The sequence below is a fragment of the Mus musculus genome, chromosome 3 (genome assembly GCF_000001635.26).
Source record: "Mus musculus strain C57BL/6J chromosome 3, GRCm38.p6 C57BL/6J".
Taxonomy (NCBI): domain Eukaryota; kingdom Metazoa; phylum Chordata; class Mammalia; order Rodentia; family Muridae; genus Mus; species Mus musculus.
In genome coordinates this window covers 32,703,880-32,727,469 of record NC_000069.6, presented here as the reverse complement: position 1 = coordinate 32,727,469, position 23,590 = coordinate 32,703,880, and the positions used below count along the sequence as shown (strand labels likewise).

Here is a 23,590-nt window from a genome sequence, read left to right as displayed (position 1 = left end):
CATCTTCATTAGCTCTACAAGTAGTGCTCCTTCTATCAAAACCAGGCAGAGTTCAGGCTCAGTTCCCACTGAATGGGTCCTGACATCTAAGCAGCTTAATGTAATGCAAATGTAATGCTGGGTGCCAGAGCAAGGCTAGCAGCAAAGTCAGTTTGGAAATGCTGTTCTCACTAGTGTTAAACTGTGAGGGGGAAGGATCTGAGGAGGGCTCAGAGTTTAAGAGCACTTGTTGCTCTTCCAGAGAACCCAGCACAGATAGAAAAGCTCATAACCTCTGTAACTCCAGTTTGTAGGAAACCAACACCCTCTTCTGGCTTATGCAGACACCAGGCACTAACTAGTGTGGTGCAGATGTCCATGCAGGTGAATTATCCATATACATAATTGTTAGCAGGAAAGGGATGTGGACACTGGTAGTCAGTGATTGCTTCCCCACATCAAGTAATGGTAGAAGCAGCGCTGACAGCAGCCAGTCACACAGACAAATCCAGCACGCTTCTAGGACAGTAGTGATTTTTATTTAGTTTTGTAGCCTAAGGTACAAAGCATAGGCAGTAACTTGTACTTGTCAATACAGAGTAATTCCACCAACCAACCCCCAGGAGAGCTGGAGAGTACTTACTGAAAGCAAAATATTTAGAGAAAATAGACATTCATACAAAATTATAAAATGCCTGTAATAAGAATAAGTGCATTTCAAGGAAAGCACAAACTCATTTAATTTATAGAGCCAGTTAAAGCCTTAAAAAATTTAAGTGGAAATTGAAATATGCAAACATGTATAAACATTCTACAAAAGATGGTCATCTTTTCCTGAGTGTACTAAAGCTACAGACGTTGAGGTGACGGGCAGGCAGGGTGGAGCCCTCAAGGGCATTTTCTTTCTACACACTGCTTCCCTCCTTCTTCATATTCCTGTTTAGAAATCCACATCTGTTGAAAGGTACCCTGTAAGATGGGAAGAAACAGCAGAATTATGCCTCACTTTTTATTAGAAGGTGGTGCTTTGTACTCATAAAGGTCCTTAGCTGCTAAACTGTTAAACCCCTCCTCCAACACAGTACTGTCCCCTATTCCGCTCCTTCTTCTGAGACAGGCCAAAGACACTGTTTAGCCTGGCCTTTCAGGTCTGAGAGAACACTAAGCCCCTCTATACCTGTTACATCAAAAAGAAATGAGAACGTGGCTGGCAAAGGCATGAGGAAGGGTCCTAGGGCAGTAGTGGGGCCTCTTAGTGGGCACATGCCAGTTACCTAAGGTCCTGAGGGAAAATGGGATGCCCTCCATCTCACACTCTCAACTCAAGGTGGACTCCTGTTCAGACCGAGCACAGTGATCTTACTGGTTACACAGCCAACTCCTGACAGCCTCACCAGGAGGTGGGAAACAACTGAACTCAAGAAATGGCTCATCGATAAATGCAGTGCACCTAAGCCTGCCCAGGGCCAAGACGTATTACAGAGGCTCAACAGATCCCACTGAAGGGGAAGACCGTGTGGGGTGACTTATTCACTGATGATGCATCTGATGTACCCAACAGAGCCAAGTGCAGTGGTGTAGACCTGTAGTCCCAGCACTCAGGCTCAGGCAAGACGGCTCCAAGTCGGAGGCCAGCCTGAGGTTGCTGGAGTGGGGAGTCATTTTTATATGTAAATGGTTTTAAGCAGATACTCCTACTAGGTCCCCACTCATCTGTCAGTTTTAAGTGCAAAGATCAATGAAGCACTGAAATCATTCTTAATATTTTTACTAAATAGTATTTTTAATGCAATATTTAAGCCAAATAAGAATCTTGCTTTTAAGTTAAAATTTCTGCTTGTACTGAAAGTTTTTATGACTCAAAATTGTAATAAACCATTTCCAGAAAACCCAGAGTGGTGTTCTAGGGAAAAATATATGTATAAACTGGGGAGAGTTACTTGTAGTACCAAGACAGATTTTTATCAATATAGAATAAATACTAAAAGAATTCTTGAGCCCCAACAAAAAGAACCAGAAAAGATGTAATTGTTCAGAGAAAAATATGGTGCACTGTGAGATGATAAAACGTTCTTTATAAACTGCTACACACAATCTTATTCTCAAAAGTTCCTCTCTCAAACCAGAGACTGTGTCAGTGGAATCTTAACTACTAACCAAAGATGCTAGGATAGAGCCACCAATCCATGAGCTGAACCTCCGCTCCACCGTCGTGTTGTTTGCAATCAGTTTCAACCGCATACTCTACAACAGATGAAGAAGAAGCGTTAGGATACTGGGATAGCCACAACCGCCAACCTGGGAATTCAGTGCTGAAAAACCTCTAGAGGCATGGTGGAACATGTACTTAATCCTAGCACTTGGGATACAGAGACAGGCAGATCTCTTAGTTCCAGGCCAGTATGGCCTACATAGTGAGTTTGAGGTCAAATAGGACTACAACAGCATCCAACACTCACACCCACTCACCCTGTCTGTCTCTACACACACGGAAAAACAAATTAGTTTCACATGGTGTCAAATGGCTAAGCTAATAGTTGGCATAGGCTAGGCTACTTTTCAGGAAAGGTCTTAATGAATATCGGGTAAGAAAATGAACTATGTGACTCAAGAGACTGGGCAAACACAAGCATGCAACACCACACCAGGTAGGAAGACACACTGGACTGGAAATACTGAAACCCATGCTCTAACTTTTGCTGTCAGGAAACTTGTTCAATTTCCTCAACATGACACTCCCCTGAGAGCTTTCATTCTGCAGCACTAAAGACATTACAGAGCTTGCAGTCTCCTCCCTTGAACAGCTCTATTAAATATATTTTATGATGTTCTTTTAATCACGAACACTGTTACTCTGTAATCTCATTTAGAGTTGTAAGACAGGATTTATATATGTACATAATTTCTTCCTGTTAAACATAAATTAACAAAGCAACAAAACCAAAACTGTAAAACCTGCGTAGGACAAGGCCAGCCCTTACAGTTCATGCACCTCCAAAGGCCCCAGGTGCTTCATTCCTCTTCTTCGAAGTCTCCCACCCACCACCCTACCCCAGAGATCCTGCTACCGAAACTCTTCCCAATCAAAATGCCAGACCACAAGTGACTTGATTCACGCTCATGTCTGCAACCCCAGCACCCGGGCTGAAGGGGGCAGAATGCTGAGTAAATCAGCCTGGTCTACAATGGGACAACAACATATGCCCCATCTCAAAAAACTAAAACCTTAGTGCCTCTGTTCTGAACGTAGTATATCGCCCAGGCCAGCCTTAAACTTGGGATCTTCCTGCCTCAGCCTTGCAGTAGCTGGGATAACAGGTTTGTATCACCTGGCCGGGGGTCAATGATGTATTCAATTCACTTTCTTTAGGGTCTTTTCCTTTCCTCCTTATGAATCTGCCTCTAGGAATCATTTTCAAGGTGTCCAAACAGGCACTCTATACAACACAAATGTGGACAACCTTCATAGTGCATTAGCGTGTGAGGTGTCAGAGCCCAGAACCAGCAATGTGCTAGTATGGGTGTCTGTTCCAGAATGGAACTTTTCTTCTGACAATTTTCGTTTTAATTACTCCCTTAAGGACAAAGGTTTCTAGATTACTCTTGGGGAGAGGGGGGCTTATTTAATTATTTTAATTATGTGTATGTATGTATATGCCTGTGTGAGTATATGTACACATGAGTGCAGGTGCCTGAAGAGGCCAGAGAGGGCACTGGAGCCCAAAGTGGGTTCTGGGAACTCATGTCCTCTGCAAGAATAGCTGATGCAGGGAAGGCTACATAACACCAGCCCCTAGTTCACTCCTCAGCAGACCTTGGGCCATTCATGCCTGCAGTTGTATTTGTTGGCTTTCTATGAAATCCAACCGTCAGAACTTCTACTGCAGGTTCTCCTACACCAGTGCTTCTCAACCTCCTTGACTCCTTTGGGGGTTAATGATGCTTTCATATCAGGTATTTACATTATAAATCATAACAGAAAAATTGAGCCGGGCAGTGGTGGCACAGGCCTTTAATCCCAGCACTTGGGAGGCAGAGGCAGGCGGATTTCTGAGTTCGAGGCCAGCCTGGTCTACAGAGTGAGTTCCAGGACAGCCAGGGCTACAGAGAAACCCTGTCTCGAACCCTCCCCCCACCAAAAAACTCCAGAAAAATTATAGTTATGAATTAGCAATGAGAATAATTGTGTGGTGGTCACAACATGAGGAACTACAGCATTAGGAAGATTGAGGACCACTCTCTAGACTATCATCTCCAACTCTGCAGTATACTGACGGCAGATGTCAATCATGCAAGCGTATTAATACCCAGACAGCACTTCTGTTTAACATCAGCAACTAAGACAGTTTCTACAGAAACACTTAATACCCTGTAAGCATATTATGCCTTGTATTATTAATACACCATGTAAATTACCCCTCCAGATTCTCCTCTCCCTTGAAAATTAGCACCATATGCCCTGTGAGTGTATATGTATGTGTGCTCATGTGTGCACACTTATATGTGAGTGTGTGTATGTAAAATAATGTGGAGAGAGATAAAAGACACCGAATTTGACCTCTGGCCTCCAGAGAGACATACATGGGTTAATGTACACAGCACACACAAACATTTAAAAGAAATTCAAGTAACAGAAGAGGAACCAATAGGTGTTACATAGGACAAATACATTATTAATAGATATTACTCATAATATAAAGGCACACAACTATCTATTAAATTCTACTCGGTGAGAATGGACACAAATAAATAACACAAAGAACAGAAAAACTTACTGGTGGAGTTTTCTGAGAAAGCTCTCTATTTAACCTGTCAGTGAAACTCTGTATTAGCGTGTTTCCTCCTGCTACGATCACACTGCCGTAGAGACCCTAGGAGAGAAGCAGAATCATGTCCAGGTGTTTCCAGCAATCCCACAGTATTGATAGGTGCTGGGAATTGGATCCAGCTACCAACCTGTTGTTCCATTTACTTATTTTGTATGTATGTAAGCAAGCAAGCCACAGCTTATATATGGAAATTAGTAAGACACTTTTGGGAGTTCTTTTTCCAACATGTGGATTCTGAGAATCAAATTCAGGTTATCAGACTTTGGCGGCAACCACCTTTATGCACTGAGTCATCTTGCCAGCCTAGAGCCACTAATGTAAAACAATTATTATTAATCTCATAATTTTTTTAAAGTTTTTTTTATGTATATGAGTACACTGTAGCTGTACAGATGGTTGTGAGCTATCATGTGGCTGCTGGGAATTGAATTTAGGACTGCTGCTGGCTCCAGTCGGCTCCACTCGCTCTGACACAAAGATTTATTATTATATCTAAGTATACTGTAGCTGCCTTCAGACACACCAGAAGAGGACATCAGATCTAATTACAAATGGTTGTTGTGAGCCACCATGTGGTTTCTGGGATTTGAACTCAGGACCTTCGGAAGAGCAGTCAGTGCTCTTAACTGCTGAGCCATCTCACCAGCCCCAAATTTGTAATTCTTATTGGCAAACAGCTACTAATATTAGAGGTATATTTCATAATATTATTCATCTTTGTTCATCTGAAAGTCATGATATTTTACATTAGACAAAATTGTTTTCTGATCCTGACAGATAATGATAATGTTTCCTGGCCAAAATGCTTTCTCTTTTGTAGAAATGTTGCAACTTTTTTAGAGCACAGGCTGAACTTCCCAAATAAAAACAACTTCCTACTCAGAAGGGATGTATTTACTTCTACTTTGCATGTATTTATCAAATGTAAATGCCAGCCTGCCTTTTTAACTGGCTCTGTTCTTAGCTTTAAAACCTATTCCAGCCATGCAGTGGTGGCGCACACCTTTAATCCCAGCACTTGGGAGGCAGAGGCAGGTGGATTTCTGAGTTCGAGGCCAGCCTGGTCTACAAAGTGAGATTCAGGACAGCCAGGGCTATACAGAGAAACCCTGTCTCAAAAAACTTAAAAAAAAACAAAAACAAAAAAAAACCTACTCCAAGCATATAAGTTGTCAAAATTTTGGACTAGAAAATGCAAAACTTGGGTCCCATCTGCTAACGTTAAATAAACAGAAAAGGACCTCAATATCAAGCTCCACTCTTACAAATGTATTTAATTCTCTGCCTTTAAGTGACCTTGCATAAGAAAACACCAACACTTAGAGCAGAAAATCAGCTCAGTGGGCTACAGGTGCTCACTGTGCACATCTGCACACGAGTGTGATCTCTGGAATCCATGTGACGGGACAGACACTCAACACCACAAAACTGTCCCTCCATATACAACACACACACACACCTACAAAAAAAAAAAATCTAAACTATTACTTCCACTATCCGAAAAGTGGTATGGAGTGATAAGACACTTGAAAGAAAATATTTTCGTGGTCACCCAACAGCCTTTTGTGAGTATGGTGTTTACACACTCACATCTATTCACGTCATACTTTAAGCAAATTAACTTGAAAACGAAGATAGTATGTGGATTATAAACTAAGTGGATTATGAAATAAATCTATAGCTTAATAAATTATACTATAGATGAGTATATTATATAATCAATTTGATATAGTGTCAACAGTTTAAAACCTGACATAGCACAACAAAAAAGGTCATCTAATACAATCTGTGTCAAAGTTGCACACTTAAACCACACTTTTCTGAAAACTACAAGTAAAAGTCAAGAAAAATCACTAACTTCTATGTATCTTGATTTTCTACATTTTAGGAAATCTGGAGTAGCAACGACCAAAGGAATTTTGTGAGGGTAAAGCATTCTAGACTCTGTTGTGTCCAGTCCAGCAGCCACAAGCCATGTTCACAGAAGACTTGTGGCAATCCAGGAGCTCAGCTGCCGGTCAGATCAGGGTGTCCATCTCTCTCCACGTGGTTATAAACAGCCCGTAAAGCCAGGGGCCAACTGCAAACCAAATCTGGGACATTTCAGTGCTCTAAGAGACAGTAACCAGTAGAGACTGGCACTTACTGGTCTGATGTCGATGTCACACATTCCGACGCTGGTTGTGACAACGTGACTGACTCCCAGCATCGTGTTCCCAGACAGTCCCTAGAACGAGAATGCAGGTGTTTCTGAACACAGAAAACCTACTGGCAAACTGAGTCTTATCTAGACTTTTTAATCTCGTAATTAAATTCTCTCCACAGGAAAAGCCACAGCAATTCTGAAATTAGCTTTCACACCTTTACGTTGGAAGGGTCAAATAACCCTTCAGGAATTTTCAGCCGCTCTGCCCCAAAATCACAGTTGTAGCCATTGGGGAATTCGTAGTGGACGGTTGGCATCTGTGCAGCCACTCTACAAACGGAAACAGCAGTTCACAGAAAGCAAGCCACTCTGTTCAAACTTATAATCCACTTACAAGAGCTACCAATGGCTGAGAAATTAGAGCACAAACACCCAGAGCAGTAGTCAGCATATGCTGTATGTTTTCAGGCTAACAGTCTACAACCCTTCAATAGTTAAACAAACCAAAGCCCTTATTTCTGAAGTACAGTACACAGTTAGACAGAAAACGTACTGTTCGTCGTAGGTGGAGTCTGACACCTGAAGAACGGAAGCTTGAAAATCCTGGATGACGCACTGTGGACAGAAGGAAGTTAGGAATCAGGTTGAACTCTTAGTAATGTGCACTGTACGTGACAGACTACACAATGGCATCAGACCACTTTCTCACGGTTCAGTCATTTGAAGAGGGCAGGCAACTCTTCTAAAAGCTGAGCATCAGCATACGCAGTTCTACAGTTACATGGGAACTTACAATCTATAACATATATTAAATTCATTTCTACAATTATAATTACACAAGTTATTTCAATTCCACCACTTATGGGACAATAACAAGAGATTAAAAACAACCAGGAACCTGTACCACGGCCCCACCAAACTCAACCAGTTTCAGAAGATCATTCTTTTCCTTAAAAGTAACCTGATTTATTATCTATCTATTATCTATCTATCTATCTATCTTATCTACGGTTTTTTGATACAGAGTTTCTCTGTGTATAGAACTGTCATAGAACTCATGCTGTAGACCAGGCTGGCCTCTAACTCAGACATCTGACTGCACTGCCTCCCAAGCACTGGGATTGAAGGTGTGTGCCACCACCACCCAGTAACTTGATTTTAAGAGAAACATTTATCACCTGAATATGGCATACAGACTCGTCATATCTATAGAATTTCTAGTGACTGCTGTGAAATGAACATGGCCTGCATGTTGATATGGAAAAATTCCAAGAATTTTCCATGTTCTAATACATACACCTTTGGGTGCAACATGCTCTCAGAATAAACTAAGTCAATTATGGCGTCATATCCTTTTACTATTAGAAATTAGTATGTATATCTATGAGATGGCAATACACTGATCTCTTACCTATATAGGGCTACACATGCAGACATATTTCCAGCAGAGTCTCACTGGCCCACTGCTGGAGCAGTCACACACACTTTATGTTTGATAAATGCTAGGGAAGAAATCTCACTTAAGCTGTAATAAGTTCTACACAAACTGAAACCATTTTCTCAACAACAGTATTAAGTAGCATTCCTACTTCTACCCTAAAGCCATAGCCTGTCCCACTTCTTCACACTGCTGTGTAGCGGCCTGTTTGTAGGGGCTGTTTCAATAATATGGAAAGTGCTCCCCACACCAAGCTATTGCTTTTGTCAGATATTTTAAAAAAAACATAACATGGCCGTCTCTGTCCAATCCCAAGGCAGCCCACTTGTCCCTCCAGGGTAATAAACCTCCTCTGTGTTGTTTAAAAAATAATAAAATTCCTTGGACTTAATACTTTATAAAGACAGTAAGGGTAACTTACGTTGCACATGTAATTGTGCCAAGACCTTGTAACCTGGGGCAGTTTCTCTTTTCTTTTCCAGTTGGCTGGAGAACCTTCTCGAACAGCCTCCTGAGAACACCAAGAGCACATGCTAAGAGACTTCACGAGCCAGGAGAGGAGGCAAAGGCAGGTCTCACCAAGGAACGTCACGTGCTGCTTACTTTTGATGCAATCATGTAAGGAGGAATGAGTTCTATGTTCATTTCCTGGAAGAGTTCTCTGCACTGCATGGTAATGAAGTCTCCAGCCAGAGGGGATTTCACAATGCCTGAGAACCAAATCAAACAAGGCTGAAGGAGCCCAAAGTCTCAATTCCTTGGAACTGTGAATATATTTACACAGGAATAAGTTTCTTTTAGTAGATTAAGTAAGCTATCATTTTAAAGAGCAAAGCCATGCATTTGAAACGTATTACTTGGAAATGGATGTGCTCCAATAGAATTCCTGGTCTGTCTTCACTATCTATGTCAAGACCGGGAAAGTCACCTTGTGCCCTCATTAAGCAGTTACCTTGTTGAAGAACATAGCCATCGTGGACTGGAATCGCAGTGGTGTGGGTAGCTCCACTGTCCAAAATCAGCCCAGTAGAACGACCATTAGCAAATCTGGTTTAAAGCATTAAGGAAAATGAAGTATCGAAGCTCCTAGGATAGTACTGATTAAGAAAGGCTGGCTCTTGTCATGCTTAAGTCAGTTTATTAAACAGACGTTATCATTTACATGTGTAAAAGCATGTCTAGAGATAAAAACTGGTGTAAATAATTGAAAAGTCTTGAAAAGAACTTGCACAGGCAGGACTCCCAGAATGGTTTCTTCTTTAATTAAGCTGCTTAAAACGAACATATTGTAAACCTCCACAACTGATCAAAAGGCTTACAATAAATTGAAACATTTTTAACAACATTTACAAAAACCAGACAAGAACAGCAAGAGGCTATGACACCTGGGTGGAGAATTCTGGAGGAGCCCTGCAGGTATGGCAGCTGGGTGGCAGCCCCTGCCCTACCCCAGTGCACCCCAACAAGCAACTCGAGGTGGACTCAGCAGCTGGTGAAAGAGCAGCTCCCACTCCCCTCAGCGGCATGATACAGGCCTGTATGAACTGGGCCTCAGCGGCATGATACAGGCCTGTATGAACTGGGCCTCAGCGGCATGATACAGGCCTGTATGAACTGGGCCTCAGCAGCAGCTACAGCCCTGTATGAACTGGGCCTCAGCGGCAGCTACAGGCCTGTATGAACTGGGCCTCAGCGGCAGCTACAGCCCTATATGAACTGGGCCTCAGCGGCAGCTACAGCCCTGTATGAACTGGGCCTCAGCGGCAGCTACAGGCCTGTATGAACTAGGCCTCAGCGGCATGATACAGGCCTGTATGAACTGGGCCTCAGCAGCAGCTACAGCCCTGTATGAACTGGGCCTCAGCAGCAGCTACAGGCCTGTATGAACTGAGCCTCAGCGGCATGATACAGGCCTGTATGAACTGAGCCTCAGCGGCAGCTACAGGCCTGTATGAACTGGGCCTCAGCGGCAGCTACAGGCCTGTATGAACTGGGCCTCAGCGGCATGCTACAGCCCTGTATGAACTGGGCCTCAGCGGCAGCTACAGGCCTGTATGAACTGGGCCTCAGCGGCATGACACAGCCCTGTATGAACTGAGCTTTTCACTGGCGGCTCGACTACTTGCTGAGCATTTACGATGTCCCGAGCCTGGTACCCACTAACATTTCAGAAGAGGTAAAGTATAGAGAAATGGGTGGGGAGAAGGCACAACAAAGTTGCCACTAACGCAGAAGATACACGCCGAGCCATCTCTGTATCTTGTTTACAAAAACAGAGTTCAGTTTATCTGCAAAAAGAAAAGCTTGGGATATCCTGCAAAGACATAGAAAAAAAACACCCAACCTATTCCTGACCCCCAGGTGCCCCCAACAGCAATCTGGGGAAGGATGTGGATGGAGCAGGAGCAAGCAGGAAATACAAGATACACGAGAACATGGTGAGCTCACAACTACACAACAGAGCCCCACAGTAGGGCAGAGAAGGACTATGGAGAACCATGCTGATTCAACACAGAATGACTTTAAAAAGATTTCACAAGTGCCAGTGACCTACAGAAACGCAAGAATCTGCTAGCTGCACATCGGACAAAGGTTTACTATCTAGAATACTTACTTAACTCAGAAAATTAGACCAGAAAGAAAAGCAACCTAATCAATAATATAGCCCAGTGAAATGAATACATTGCTCTTAAAAGATGGCCAATGGTCAATAAATGTGAAAAAAGGCTTCACACCTTTAAAGCTATCATGAAAATACAAATTAAAACCACAATGAAATTTCATCTCACCCTAATCAGATTGTCTGTTCGCAAAAGGACGGATTAACAGAAGCCACTGAGAAAGGAGACCTCACTGCTAGTGGTAATGGAAATCAGTCCAGCTACTATGAAATCTGTAAAGAGGATCCTCAAAAAATTAAAGTCACGACTCAGGATCCAGTCAGGCCTGCTAAATCTATGCCAAACAAAGGAAGTCAGCACAGCTAGCAGATGCCTGCACACCTTGCTCGTCACGGCACCGCTCGAACAGCCAAGTCCCAAAGTCAGCCCAGACAGGGTCATCGACTTCTGGAGAGAATGCGGTGCACGCTGTTGTTCCGCTTAGCCAGAAGGAGTGAAATAATGCCGCCTACTCAGACACTGCAGATCAGATCAGTGACACGGAAGCAAACACTGCATGCACGGTGTCTCTGCAAATCTAAGAACCCCTCAGATACTAAGAACACAGGCACTGGCACATGTGCGCTGCCCTCAACCCCAGCCCCACCACAAAGCTGCAAGGCAGAGTGGGAGGCAGCAAAGAGGGGCAGATGAATCTAAGCAGAGGAAGTGGGTGAATATGGTCGCCGATTTGAAGGAGATATTGGATATACTTCTTGAAGGAGAAGGGATACACCTGAAGGAGACTGTCTTTATGAAACCCAAACCCAACACTGCATACAATGATTCAAACGGGGTGGGGAGTAGGGAAATGCCTAAAAAACTCAGGTAAAAAGCTAGAAAACACTTCTTCCTCTAATGTCTTACACACACTGAGAAAAGCTGTCTTATAGTTTAAGGATACGCCGTCAAAACTGCAGTTTTGCAAAGGAAGAATGCAGGGATGCTGTAGTGCTCAAACATCAACTCTGTCAGTTTCTCTCTCTTCGCCCTGGTGTTCCACTAGAGAAGGGAGGAAGGACCCGGGTTATCCACTGAACAGTAATTAAAGCAGTGACTCATTTCATACATTACAGAGCCATATTGGCAAAGAGAAAGAGAAAGAAAGAAAGTCAGTCAGTTAAGTTCCTCTTTTTAAAAAATCATAAATTAAACTCTATAATTCAACAGGTAAAACTGTTAGCTGCTATGAGTCCTAGAAATAAAGACTTTCCAAATCACAAGAAAATGAAGATTCTACAAACAAAAATATTCTTAAATATTAAATCTAATAACCAAAATCCTAAATGTGAATTTTCAAACACCCAGGCATCCCACTTGTAAAAAGCTAGAAAGCACTTCTTCCTCTAATGTCTTACACACACCAAGGAAAGCTCGGTGTGTGGTACACACAAAGCCAATTATTTGTTTGCTGAAATAATGTTATAACCATAATCAAAATTAATCTTTCCTCAAATTTACAAACTCAAAATGTAAATTTTGATGACTCTTTAAAAGAAAACAGAGAGCCAGCAAGGTGTCTCAGCAGGTAAAGCCTGTTTTGTCCCCAATCCTGACAACCTTAGTTAGAGCCTGGGATCCACACGGTGGAGAGAAGTGATACCCTCCAGCTGTTGTCTGACCTCTACATGTGTGCCTGGCACATGAGCGAGCACCTATGTGTGTGTATATACACACATGATAAATTAATAAATAAGTGTATTTTTTTCTAAAAAAGAAAAAGAAAATCTTCGAATGAGCAGAAAGTGAAGGAAGAAAAAGAACATACACTAGTGAAACTAGAAGAGAAAGTGGTCTCACCGGTGCTTCCGACATGAGAACAGGATGCAGGCTGGCTTCGGATTTGACATGCATCTTGTATGTATGATCCAAAATGGCCTGGAAACTATCCCAGTCTTCAACTAGAACATAAGAGTCAGAGCGTGAAACGAGGCTTAGCTGATGAATGAATGAGCAAGCACCATCTAAGACAAAAAGACTGCTCCTATGACTTCCAGTTAGTATCTCAATATACTGAATCTACTGTGTAACACAGCACTTTACAAAACAGGCCAGTACTGTACTCTGCATATAGAACCTAGTTTTGGTTCTTATAGGCAGGCCTCTCAGATCTACCTCAAATATAAATGGAGTACTTAACAGGTACCCCAAATATAAATGGGGTACTTAACAGACACCTAGTTCTTGCTAGAGGCCATTTGGGTGATCAGAACAGGAAAGAGGACAGCGGAAAGCAGCTCACAGGCTAGACACAATTATATCTAGAGCTAGGAAGAAAACAAAAAGCAAAAACATACTATGTGTTAGAAAAATAAGGATTTAAAGGAATTTAAAAAAAAAAAATCTATAGAGTAGCTAGACATGACATTGCACATCTCTAATCCCAGCACACAGTACTTGGGAGGCAGAAACGGGCAGTTCTCCATGAACTCAGGGCCAGCCAGGACTACAGAGCTGGGCCTTGTCTCAAAAAAACATAACAAAAGCTGGCATCCCCTCAACCCGCTCATGAGTCACTAGTTAACTGGTGACACTTCCACTGGACAATTAGTATTACCAATTAAATGTGACCTTTGACCGTACTTGGTACTACTGATTTCAATGGTTTACAAATGTTTTCCCCACAGACCCATATGATTTTTTTTTAAGTCTGTGGACTTCACCAGTAGCTGGGACCAATGCCTCCCTTGGGGGAAATCTCAACCCACCTCTGAGAACACTGGCCTCGACTTGACTCTGAGTCTTAAACTTCTCTTGAATTTTCCCCGCCCCTAATTTAAGGCTGTCATTCTCCTTCCTGAGCACTCATCTCAACTGGTTAAATATACTGGGCAAGTTTCCCACAGAAAGCCTCTTACAAGTTCCACGACCTCTCTGGGTCACACAGTGCAGTTCCACACCTTCAATGTTTCCCCATGACTTAGTTGACCTGCAAACTAGATCATAACCAATGTCCCACACACTCACTTGCTATGTGGAGGGCACAGCAAACCTGACCCTGCACTGGCGAGGCACTCAACTAGTCTACAGTCCCCTGCACTGGTGTGGCTTATGGTGATCACTGCTTCTGTCCTGTGTTTCTACACCTTTGATGTATGACAGGCAGAGGTGGTCCTATGTGACCGGCCCTCAATCAAAGCCTTACAGAGTCGCTGCTGAACTCCTTGGTAGACAATCCATGCACGGTTACATTGTGCAGCTGAGGCAGAAGCACACTGTATACCATCCACAGAGAAGACCTGGGTCTCCCCTCGATTTCATCCCCTTTCCCTTTTCCTTGGATGCTGTCCTCATGTGTCGTCAGTGTGGTCACATGAGTCCTCCTATGAATAGTTTACCTCAGAATTTTATCCAGAGACAATGACATTTCTGCCTGCCTCCCTTTTAATTCTGATTTTAGTGAATATTACCATTGATTCATTACCTAAACCAAAACTCTAGGCAACCTTACTTCTCCTGTCCTTTCTACCTCCTCAATCTCCTAGTGCAGCCTGCCGCCTGGATCCTCAAAAGCCACTTCAGAACTTCTGCTCTCATTCTCATCAGAAACCTTCTCCTCTTTTATTACTGTCCTGTCTACAGTGCATCCCTCCAGCAGATTCTACGTACTGTCAGCAAGTCTTTCAGAGTGGCAAAGATGACAGAGCACACTGAGCCTTACATAATTCCCACAGGCCAGCTTTCAGTGACTATTTCAGCATGCTCCAGAGGAAGACCGCATTCTCTGCCTACCTTTCCTGCAAGTGACCTAACACAAACAATGCCGCAGCCACATCTGTAAAGCATTTCAAAGATAGTTCCCTCACAACTCCCATCTCATTACACAAGCTGGTGTTTTTCTGATTTTCTCAGCCTTGCTGGCCAGTTGAATTCCTATCCATGGCTAAGACTCCGCAGCTACCTCCTTTATGAAATCTCTGATCCCATTGTTTCCTGACCACACCCACATCGCTCTTAACCATGTGCCCAGCATACAGTTTTCTGTGCATACACCAAACTCTCCTGATTAAGTTTAAGGGAAAGAAACACTTCTTATACATTTTTGTATTCTCATTATCCAAAATATTACTTTATAGAGTTAAAACAAACAAACAAACACTTGTTCATCTTGCAAGACATTGCGGTTTACAGCTAATTCATACCCATGCCATTCTTGAGTGGTGAGATGGCCTCCATGTTCTCCCTGGGCACGCGGAGGGCATTGGTGTCTATGTAGTAGGTGGGCCCGCCCTGCTTGCCTTTGTCACCATCAATCTCCATCATTGTACTTCCGTCATCTCTCTCCAGCACCACACCGATAGCCGTGGGGAAATCAACCTGGGACGTTAAAATATGGCGGGAAGGATCAGCTGCTCTCGGGAGGGGCTGTTTCCAGTGTCTACCTTCAGTTTTGCTTTGAGGTTCTGCTTGAATTTAATTTTGCACAGATGACTCTTGCCTACCCAAGTAATTCATTCATATCATTGTTCTTACCTTAGGGCAGTCCTCGCCAGCATAGCCAGCCCTCACTGTGTACGATCCAATGTCAAAAACAAGAGCGCCAACTTCATCTGAAGAGATTAAAAGAGAATTACTGAAGAGATTAAAAATAGAATTGCATATGCCTTTAATCCCAATAAGGGAGGCAGAGGCAGACAGATCTCTGAGTTCTAGGCCAAACTGGTCTACATAGCTAATTCTGGGACAGCCAGAACTACACAGAGAAACTCTTGTCTCAACAAAGAAAAGGACATATTTTATGTATATAAAATGAAAATTTAAAACTTTGTAAAAATCCATTACATTCACACATGATTAGCTAGAATCTAGTGTTTACCATTGTTGTTTCAAGACAGGGTGTCTCTGTGATCTTACGTGTCACAGAACTCACAAAGATCCTGTCTCTGACTCTCAAGTGGATTAAAACTATGCACCACCATGTCTGGCATGAACCTAGTATTAAATGCACCTTCAAGATGTATTTAATTAAAATATGGCAAGTCATACTGTTTTATCAATGGAGGTTTAATCAGGAAAGCCATGGTACACTGACAGCAGGTAGTAGTTTCCTTACTAAAGGAACTAATTATAAACTTCTATAGTCCAGGTACAGAAGGATGAACAAAGGACTGCCCTCATAATCCTTAAACTGAGGAAACAAGAAGAAACTGTTCCCAGAACCTAGAAGGTTTCTGCTGAGAGCTGTGGTAACAGCTGAATGATGCAGAGCTAAGCTGCCTATTCAGGGAGGGAGGGCCAAGCTCAGATTGCAATCCCAGGAAGACTCTATAATGCAGCATCCAAATTGGGGCATTTTAACTTGGGTGGGGAACACCAGCTTTTAACGATTATACTAAAACAAAAAGCACAGGCAAAAAGTATAGTTACCCTACCATCACCAAATCAAAGTTCAAAGCTGAAACCAGAGGCTGAGAAAGCCCAGAGGCCATCTCTACAGGCACAAGATGTGTATAAATGACAGCAAGGGAATCTGGTGGCACAAAACAAATCAAACAAACAAACAAAGGAAAGAAAAATAAAAACCACCGAATACATCCTAGTACAATTTCATCAATTATGGGGAATTATGTTTTGTTTCATGAAATGAAGAAACACAGCAAAATATGAAAACTGCACAGCATGGAAATTAGAGTGTAATTTATACAGGCCAAGTAAAAAGCATTTAATGAACGTATCATTTAAGTTACACATTCCAGACTTTAGGAGACAGTTTAGTGGTAAGAAAAAAGCTGGCAATCTTTTTCAGTCTAATTTAGAGAAAAGCCTCCATGTATATTTTCCAAATACTTCACCCCAAACAGCAGGCCTCCTAGGATAATGCACTTGGGTTTCTCAGTACTGGTTTTTCAATGGGGTCCCCCTCAAAATTTAAAACACTAATCCTACTTACCTACATTACTCAAATGCTAAGGCCTTAAAAGTTCTTCTGTTTCTCTAGTTAAAGCCAATCTATGCCCAATCTACCCAGTTTGGTGCTAGTTACAAAGAGGCACCCAAAGAGAATCACAGAGCTATTTAGTTTAGACATACCCAGTTTGGAGAAATTCCTAGTTTAAAAGGAGATGCATATGCAACTGTTTGAATGAAAATGTCTCCTATAGACGCTGATATTTAAACATCTGGGCCCCAGTTGGTGGTGCTGTTTATGGAGGTTTAGAAGATGTGGGCCTTGATGTAGGAAGCTGTCACTGGGGGACAGGCTTTGAGTTTAAAGCCCCCACTATTTCCAGCTGCTTCATGCTTGAGGTTGGACACGTGAGCCCAGATTCCTGCCCCACCATCATGCCTGCTGTTAGCTGCCATACCTCTCTCAAACTGGACTCTTACCTCTCTGGAATCATAAGCTAAAGTAAACTCTTTCTTCTAGAAGCTGATTTTGTTTTTTTGTTTCTTGGTTTTTTTTTTTTTTTTAATCACAGCAACTGAAAAATGACTAATACACTATGTGAGATGGGTAATTTACTAACTTCTCTGCTACAGTTTAATCCGAAAAATGTATTTAATACTTACCTCATAGGATAGGATGACTAAATGCCTTGAATGTTTTAATGTATAAAGCACTTACAGTGCTGACAAACAATAAGCCGATAAATATTAGCTAACGGTAATTATTACTGTCACACTTCTTGCCAGGGAAAAGACTACCGTTCCTAGAGAAACTACTATAGTTTATTCTCAGAAAACCCTACACAGCAGTTAAAATGAGTGGGCACAGATCTACTGACTCAATGCAGATATAGATTTGTTAGTGTGAGGATACTATTTAACTCTTGATGGGTGCGTGTTACCTGTACACGGCAGAGAAAGGAATACCCCTGCCTCATCCCAGAAGCAATTTGCTCCCAATTTACAACGAGTCTTTAAACTTTGAGCTGGTTGTTTAACTCTTGCCAATATTTTTTTCTTCGTTAACGTGAGGGATGGCAGCACCATCTCCTGTCAACATCCCCCCTAGAGGAGAGTCTCTAACTAGGTAACTACTCTTAAACAAAACAGTACTTAGAAGCCTTGTTTTCGTTATCGCCGATCTAGAAAAGGCTCCCGCCCAGCCGGACAGGAGAACTGCAGCCTGTACCTCAGGGATCCGCTCATCTGGGGACCGAGCACGCCTGGAACGATGTCCAGGCTGTAGTGGCTGCTGAAGGACCCAGAGCAGCAGCCGCAACACCGGGCGCCACTCGCACCCAGTGCCAACCCCGGGGGCCCGGAACCTCCGCGAGCTGCCCGGGACCAACGCGCGGCGGAACCGGTACAGTGAGGGACCCGGCGTGCCAGGGACTGCCATCAGAGCCCAGCCGGTAAGACGCGCCAAGGCCCTTCCTTGAGGCCATCTCGGAGCAGCGACGGGACAAGCCGGAAACCTATTGCGCGCCGGCCCGGGTCCGAAGAGAAGGAGAGGCCGTGGCCCATACGGGGACCGGAAGCACCGTCCAAAGACCGGAAGGGCCCGCCGAGGACCGGAGGGAAACGGAAGCGACTAGGGACCAGGCCGGTCGTTCCGGTCCGCACGCCCCGAGGCGCCGCTGCGCTCACTCACCTCCGCCGTACACGCCGCCGCTCATGGCTACTGTCTGGCGGGGACTGGCCGAAGACTACCGGACGAAAGATAACAGCGGCGTGACTCCTCTCCCTGAGAACGCCGGCCCCGCAAGCCTGCAACTTCCAACGCCGCCCCCTCCGGCAACAAAGCAGCGGCCGCACGCCCGCTGCACAGCCACTCTTGCTGGTTTCTCGTATCAACCAATGACAAAGGGTCCGGCTTAGTCATTAGCCAATCAGAGTGTGGCGCTGCTGCATCCCCGCGCGGTTTAGCCGTCTTAGCCAATGGAAGGCATCCGTAGGGGCAGGGAGAGGGAGAAGCGACAGAAGAAGGGAAGGTGTTGGGGTACGGGCAGGAGGGGGCGGAGCTTCGCGGGCGGGTGAGGTGGGTGGAGCTTCGCGAGCGGCCGGTAGGGTGGACCGAGCTTCCAGGAGCAAGGCGGGGGGAGTGGGTGGAGCTGTGCTTCGCGCGCGAATAGAGTAGGAGGAGTCTTAGGTGGGCGGGCGAGTGGGAGGGGCTTGGTGCAGGAGTGGGCCGGGTTTCGAGAGTGAGTTAATTAGGTACTGGGAATTAAGAGGCTTGCCTCAGGCCATCAACCGCTCTGGTTCTAAAGGATGGCTGCTCCCCAGGAGCCAAAGGAACTTGAGTGCAAGGAATCTGGAACTTGAGTTAGTTACCTGGGAGAGATCCCTGGCCTTTGATTGTGATGAATTCGGAATTTTTTTTTTTTTAAGCAGAAATACTTCAACTAACATTTATACTTGAAAAAGAAATGTGCACTTCACTTTGAATTAATCAGCAAATCAGATATAATAATAGGATCCATCATTTTAAACAATGGCTATTTATATTAAAAGACAGTACATTTTTCCAGCTAGATTTAGATAGCATTTAAAAATCATGACTTCAGTTTCTTTCATTTCTGTGAAAATCATTCACCAAGCAAGTGGAGCACTATTCAAGGAAGCACCCATTTGTAAATACCTCCCCAATCCGTGTCTACTGTTCTTAGTCTACATCTCTATCAGTGTCGCCCAGAACACTGTCTTTTCTTACCCCAAATTACTGCAACAATTTGTCCCTCTGCTTCTCTAGGCCTTAGATAGCCTGATCTATATAACCAAAGGCCCAAACCAGTCCTGCCATTCCAAAGCTCAAGTGTAATGTAGCTCTGTACCTGGTAGCAGTGCTTAAATTGAAGTGTCTAGGGTCTAGCTACATAGTGGCTACTTGTAACCTTAGGTGGGTTGAATAAACTCTCATCCATTTCCCTGCCATTAAGGTGGCAGGAATTGACCTGTCTGTCATAGGTTCAGGAATAACGCTAGTAAGAAAATGCTCTCCCGTTCACTTGACACTGTGTGCTGTGAGCTGACAGTGATGGTTTGGATTTGGGTTTTTTGAGAGAAAGTCTCACTGTGTAGGCCAGGCTAGTCTCCAAGTTGTAATCCTCCTGCCTCTGCCTCCTTGTACTGGAATTATAGGCACATGCCACCGTGTGTGTATTACTACATTTTAAATGATTCAAAAACAGTTTTAAGAATACTATGATACTCCCATGTCAGAAACCTTGTGCTGTGTTTTACTGGAGCATAGCCAAGCTTATTCACAGCTGTGCCTGAGGTGATGTGTCTGGTTAAGATGTAGAGCACATTACTGCCAAGTGACCTGTGGGAGGGGTTGCTTACTTCTCAATGTATGCAACACCTAACACAGCCTGCCTCAGTGCTGTGTACTGTGGTCCCCATGATCAGTGCTCACTGCCGATCAGCACCCCAAAACAATTCTATTTCCAGTCATGTTTTCATGTTTGACTAAATAAAACTGATAGGTTATTATGGACTGTGGTTCCAAGCCAGGCATTGTGGCACACAGTTTTAATCCCAGAATTCAAGAGGCAGAGGCAGGTGGATTTCTGTGAGTTTGAAATTAGCCTGGTCTACATAGTGAGTTCCAGGCCAGTAAGGGATGCATACTGGCTACATAGCAAGACCCTGCCTCAAATAGATATATACATGATAAATGTATAAGTACTATGGTTCCAATAATGAAAAATTGGAGAGATATTATTTTACTTTATAATATATAGTAGTACAGTTAAACCACTATCATTTAAATATCTAGCAATTCATTTACAAGTTTGATGGATTTACAGATTGATATCCTTTACCAATACCATCTGCAAGATCTCTCATGAATTTAAGAGAATAAACCTTAGAATTAAAAATACCTCTTTGGGGGCTGGAGAGATGGCTCAGCAGCTAAGAACACTGACTGCTCTACCACAGGTCATGAGTTTAATTCCCGGCAACCATATGGTGGCTCACAACCATCTGTAATGGGATCCGATGCCATCTTCTGGTGTGTCTGAAGATAGGTACAGTGTGCTCATATACATAAAATGACTAAATAAATCTTTTAAAAAAGAAATTATTTATTAAAAAAATACCTCTTTGGGCCGAAGAAGAATCAAGTATTTGTTCCATACTCTCCAGGGTTCAACAGAAACCAGAGCTGTTCAGCAGGGTTGATTACAACATCTTGAGCTCACTGCACCTAACCCAGAGGATACAGAAATCTAAAAGCAAAGAAGACAGCTTGTAACAATGTTGAAAAGCTGTGCTCAGATGTTTTTAATAAAGTAAGAAAGATTAGAAAGCAGATCATTCATAATTTCAGTTGAGCTCAGTCTCTTGATATGTTACTGGAGTAGAGACTTCATTTAATGAACCAATTAGGTAAACTTTATAGAAAATTAACTTTTTCACAGTGTGCCTGATATGACTAATCACATGTTAAACACATGAAAACACACATCTAAACTGTAGCCTCCCATAAGCCCGAAGCAGGCTGAGCCAGAACTTGACCTTGCTGCCACTAAGGAGATTATCTAGGGTGGAGCCTTCCTCCCTAGATCACTCTATTGTTGAGCCACTGTCGCTGTTCCTCTTCAAGATACTGCTACCTGCTGAGAGCTATTCTGGAGACTATGCCCTATCCTGCACATCATCACCTGCAGCTGGTTCTGGGCTCCAAGGATGAATTGGCGGGAATGGACTTCCCCCCTCTTTTATAAAGCGTGTCCGCCATTAAAAATTTGAACCTTGAGCAGACTAAAGTTGACTTGGTTCCATTATTTCTCAACCTGCCTAGGCTCTCTCTTTTCTTTCAGTTCCAAGATGCCTTCCAGGCTCGAACCCGGACATGTGAGCGGCTGGCCGGCCTCAACAACTTGGCGAACCAACTCAGGACCTGAGAATGGCAGAGTACATTTGGAAGAAGCACTGCTGGTTTGGCGCTCTGTGGAAGAAGAAAAAAAAAATTGTACCGGAGAAGATTGGTACAGGCTAAGCTGGAACAGCGCTAAAACCCGCGCGCTGGATTCACTTAGGTTCAGCAGTGAGTTGTCAGGAACTAGGAACTCAACAGGCAGGCAGTCGGCTGCAGCTTCCAGAAGCTGCTTTTTTGGCGAGAGAAATAAAAGGGTTTAATAAAAAGAATTTTATGGGCTGGTGAGATGGCTCAGTGGGTAAGAGTACCCGACTGCTCTTCCAAAGGTCCAGTGTTCAAGTCCCAGCAACCACATGGTGGCTCACAACCATCCGTAACAAGATCTGGCGCCCTCCTCTGGTGTGTCTGAAGACAGCTATAAATAAATAAATAAATCTTAAAAAAAAAAAAAAAAGGATTTTATAATCAGGCGGATGGCCGCAGTTGGAAACTGCATCAGGCGCGGGAGGAAAGTAGATTTTGAAACTCTCCCAGGGACAGAGAGAAAATGGGGGAATCCCCTTTTGTGTTCGTTGCAGGCCAGTGTCTTTGTTCTGAGTGTCTGTCTTATGTTTCCAGAAACAAACATGTGCTTGTTGTGTTGGTTTGTTGTCTGTGTTTTGTCCCGTGTCTCTGAAACATGGCGCAGTCTGAGTTTAGATCTGCCTGAGTTTGGTTTCTCTGGTGTTTATAGACGATGGGGTTTTCTGACACACGCGCTTGGTATTTGCAGCTGTCCCTTCGGGCTGTAAGGACCGGAGGACTGTGGTCAGCAGATGTGCTAGGAAAACCATCACCTCACCAGGGGATGCCCTGGGGAGTGGGGAGAGCCAGAGACATCTGGCAGTCTCCAGAGATCGGTCAGAGGGACCAAGTTTTGTTTATGAAATGGAAGCTTACCCTTCTAATTCTTTTGCCTGCTCGTGGAGGACGAGTAAGGGTTGCATGTGTCTGGATCTGTTGGTTTCTGTTTTGTGTGTTTTGTGTATGTGTTTAGAGCTATGTGAAAATTTAGAGAAGCGCTAGTGTGAATGGAAAAGCCCTGCTGGGAGCTGATTGCAAATGCAGCTCCTAAAGGGACAGGCAGCCTTTTGCTTGTAACAGAAAGTTAGCTTAAAATTGGAAACTCAGAGTTAGAGTCATTCTAAACAACATGTGGCAGGAGCGAACCCAGGAAAACAAGTCTTTAAAGATACTTCAAGGGGCTGGAGAGATGGCTCATCGATTAAGAGCACTGATTGCTCTTCCGAAGGTCCTGAGTTCAAATCCCAGCAACCACATGGTGGCTCACAACCATCTGTAATGAGATCTGGCGCCCTCTTCTGGAGTGTCTGAAGACAGCTACAGTGTACTTACATACATACAATAAATAAATAAATCTAAAAAAAAAAAAAAAAAAAGATACTTCAAAACAGGGATAAGCTTTGGGCCAGGACTCTGGCAGAGTGCTCAGATTGAGAAATGTTTGCGTTTGGGTAGACACAGTGCTCAGCTCAGAGCAGCCTCAGTGAGGTTTGTGTGGCATTTCTTTTGTTTCGCAAACCGTGACTGGGGAAGTTCCTGGGACCTCACCTCTCCCTGCCTTCAGAGAAGATTCCTTAAGATTCAGAGGCAATATCTTTTCATACTTAGGTTTTTAGCTATACTAGAAAATCGTGGTCCAGAAAAATCTAAGAAGGAAAAATTGATTTGCTTCAAAATTTTATTTTCAAAAGCTTCCAGGAGATG

General features: G+C 43.5%; 1 protein-coding gene across 2 annotated transcripts; it reads right to left on the bottom strand.

Moving 5' to 3' along the window:
• Window positions 1–496: 496 nt before the first annotated feature.
• Actl6a (actin-like 6A) lies at window positions 497–18,924 on the bottom strand. 2 transcript variants are annotated; one of them, XM_006535503.4, is made up of 14 exons: window positions 18,128–18,534; window positions 15,526–15,602; window positions 15,195–15,369; window positions 12,853–12,953; window positions 11,957–12,054; window positions 9,345–9,439; window positions 8,996–9,102; window positions 8,814–8,903; window positions 7,508–7,569; window positions 7,170–7,284; window positions 6,955–7,035; window positions 4,755–4,850; window positions 2,137–2,223; window positions 497–948 (listed from the first exon to the last, which is right to left on the bottom strand). In XM_006535503.4, the coding sequence occupies exons 3-14, from the start codon at window positions 15,313–15,315 to the stop codon at window positions 868–870; spliced, it is 1,134 nt and encodes a 377-aa protein (XP_006535566.1). In that variant the 5' UTR covers window positions 15,316–15,369; window positions 15,526–15,602; window positions 18,128–18,534; the 3' UTR covers window positions 497–867. The 2 variants fall into 2 exon arrangements, with proteins under 2 accessions (XP_006535566.1, NP_062647.2); NM_019673.2 differs by lacking the exon at window positions 18,128–18,534 and adding an exon at window positions 18,590–18,924 and having other exon boundaries at window positions 499–948.
• Window positions 18,925–23,590: the final 4,666 nt, after the last annotated feature.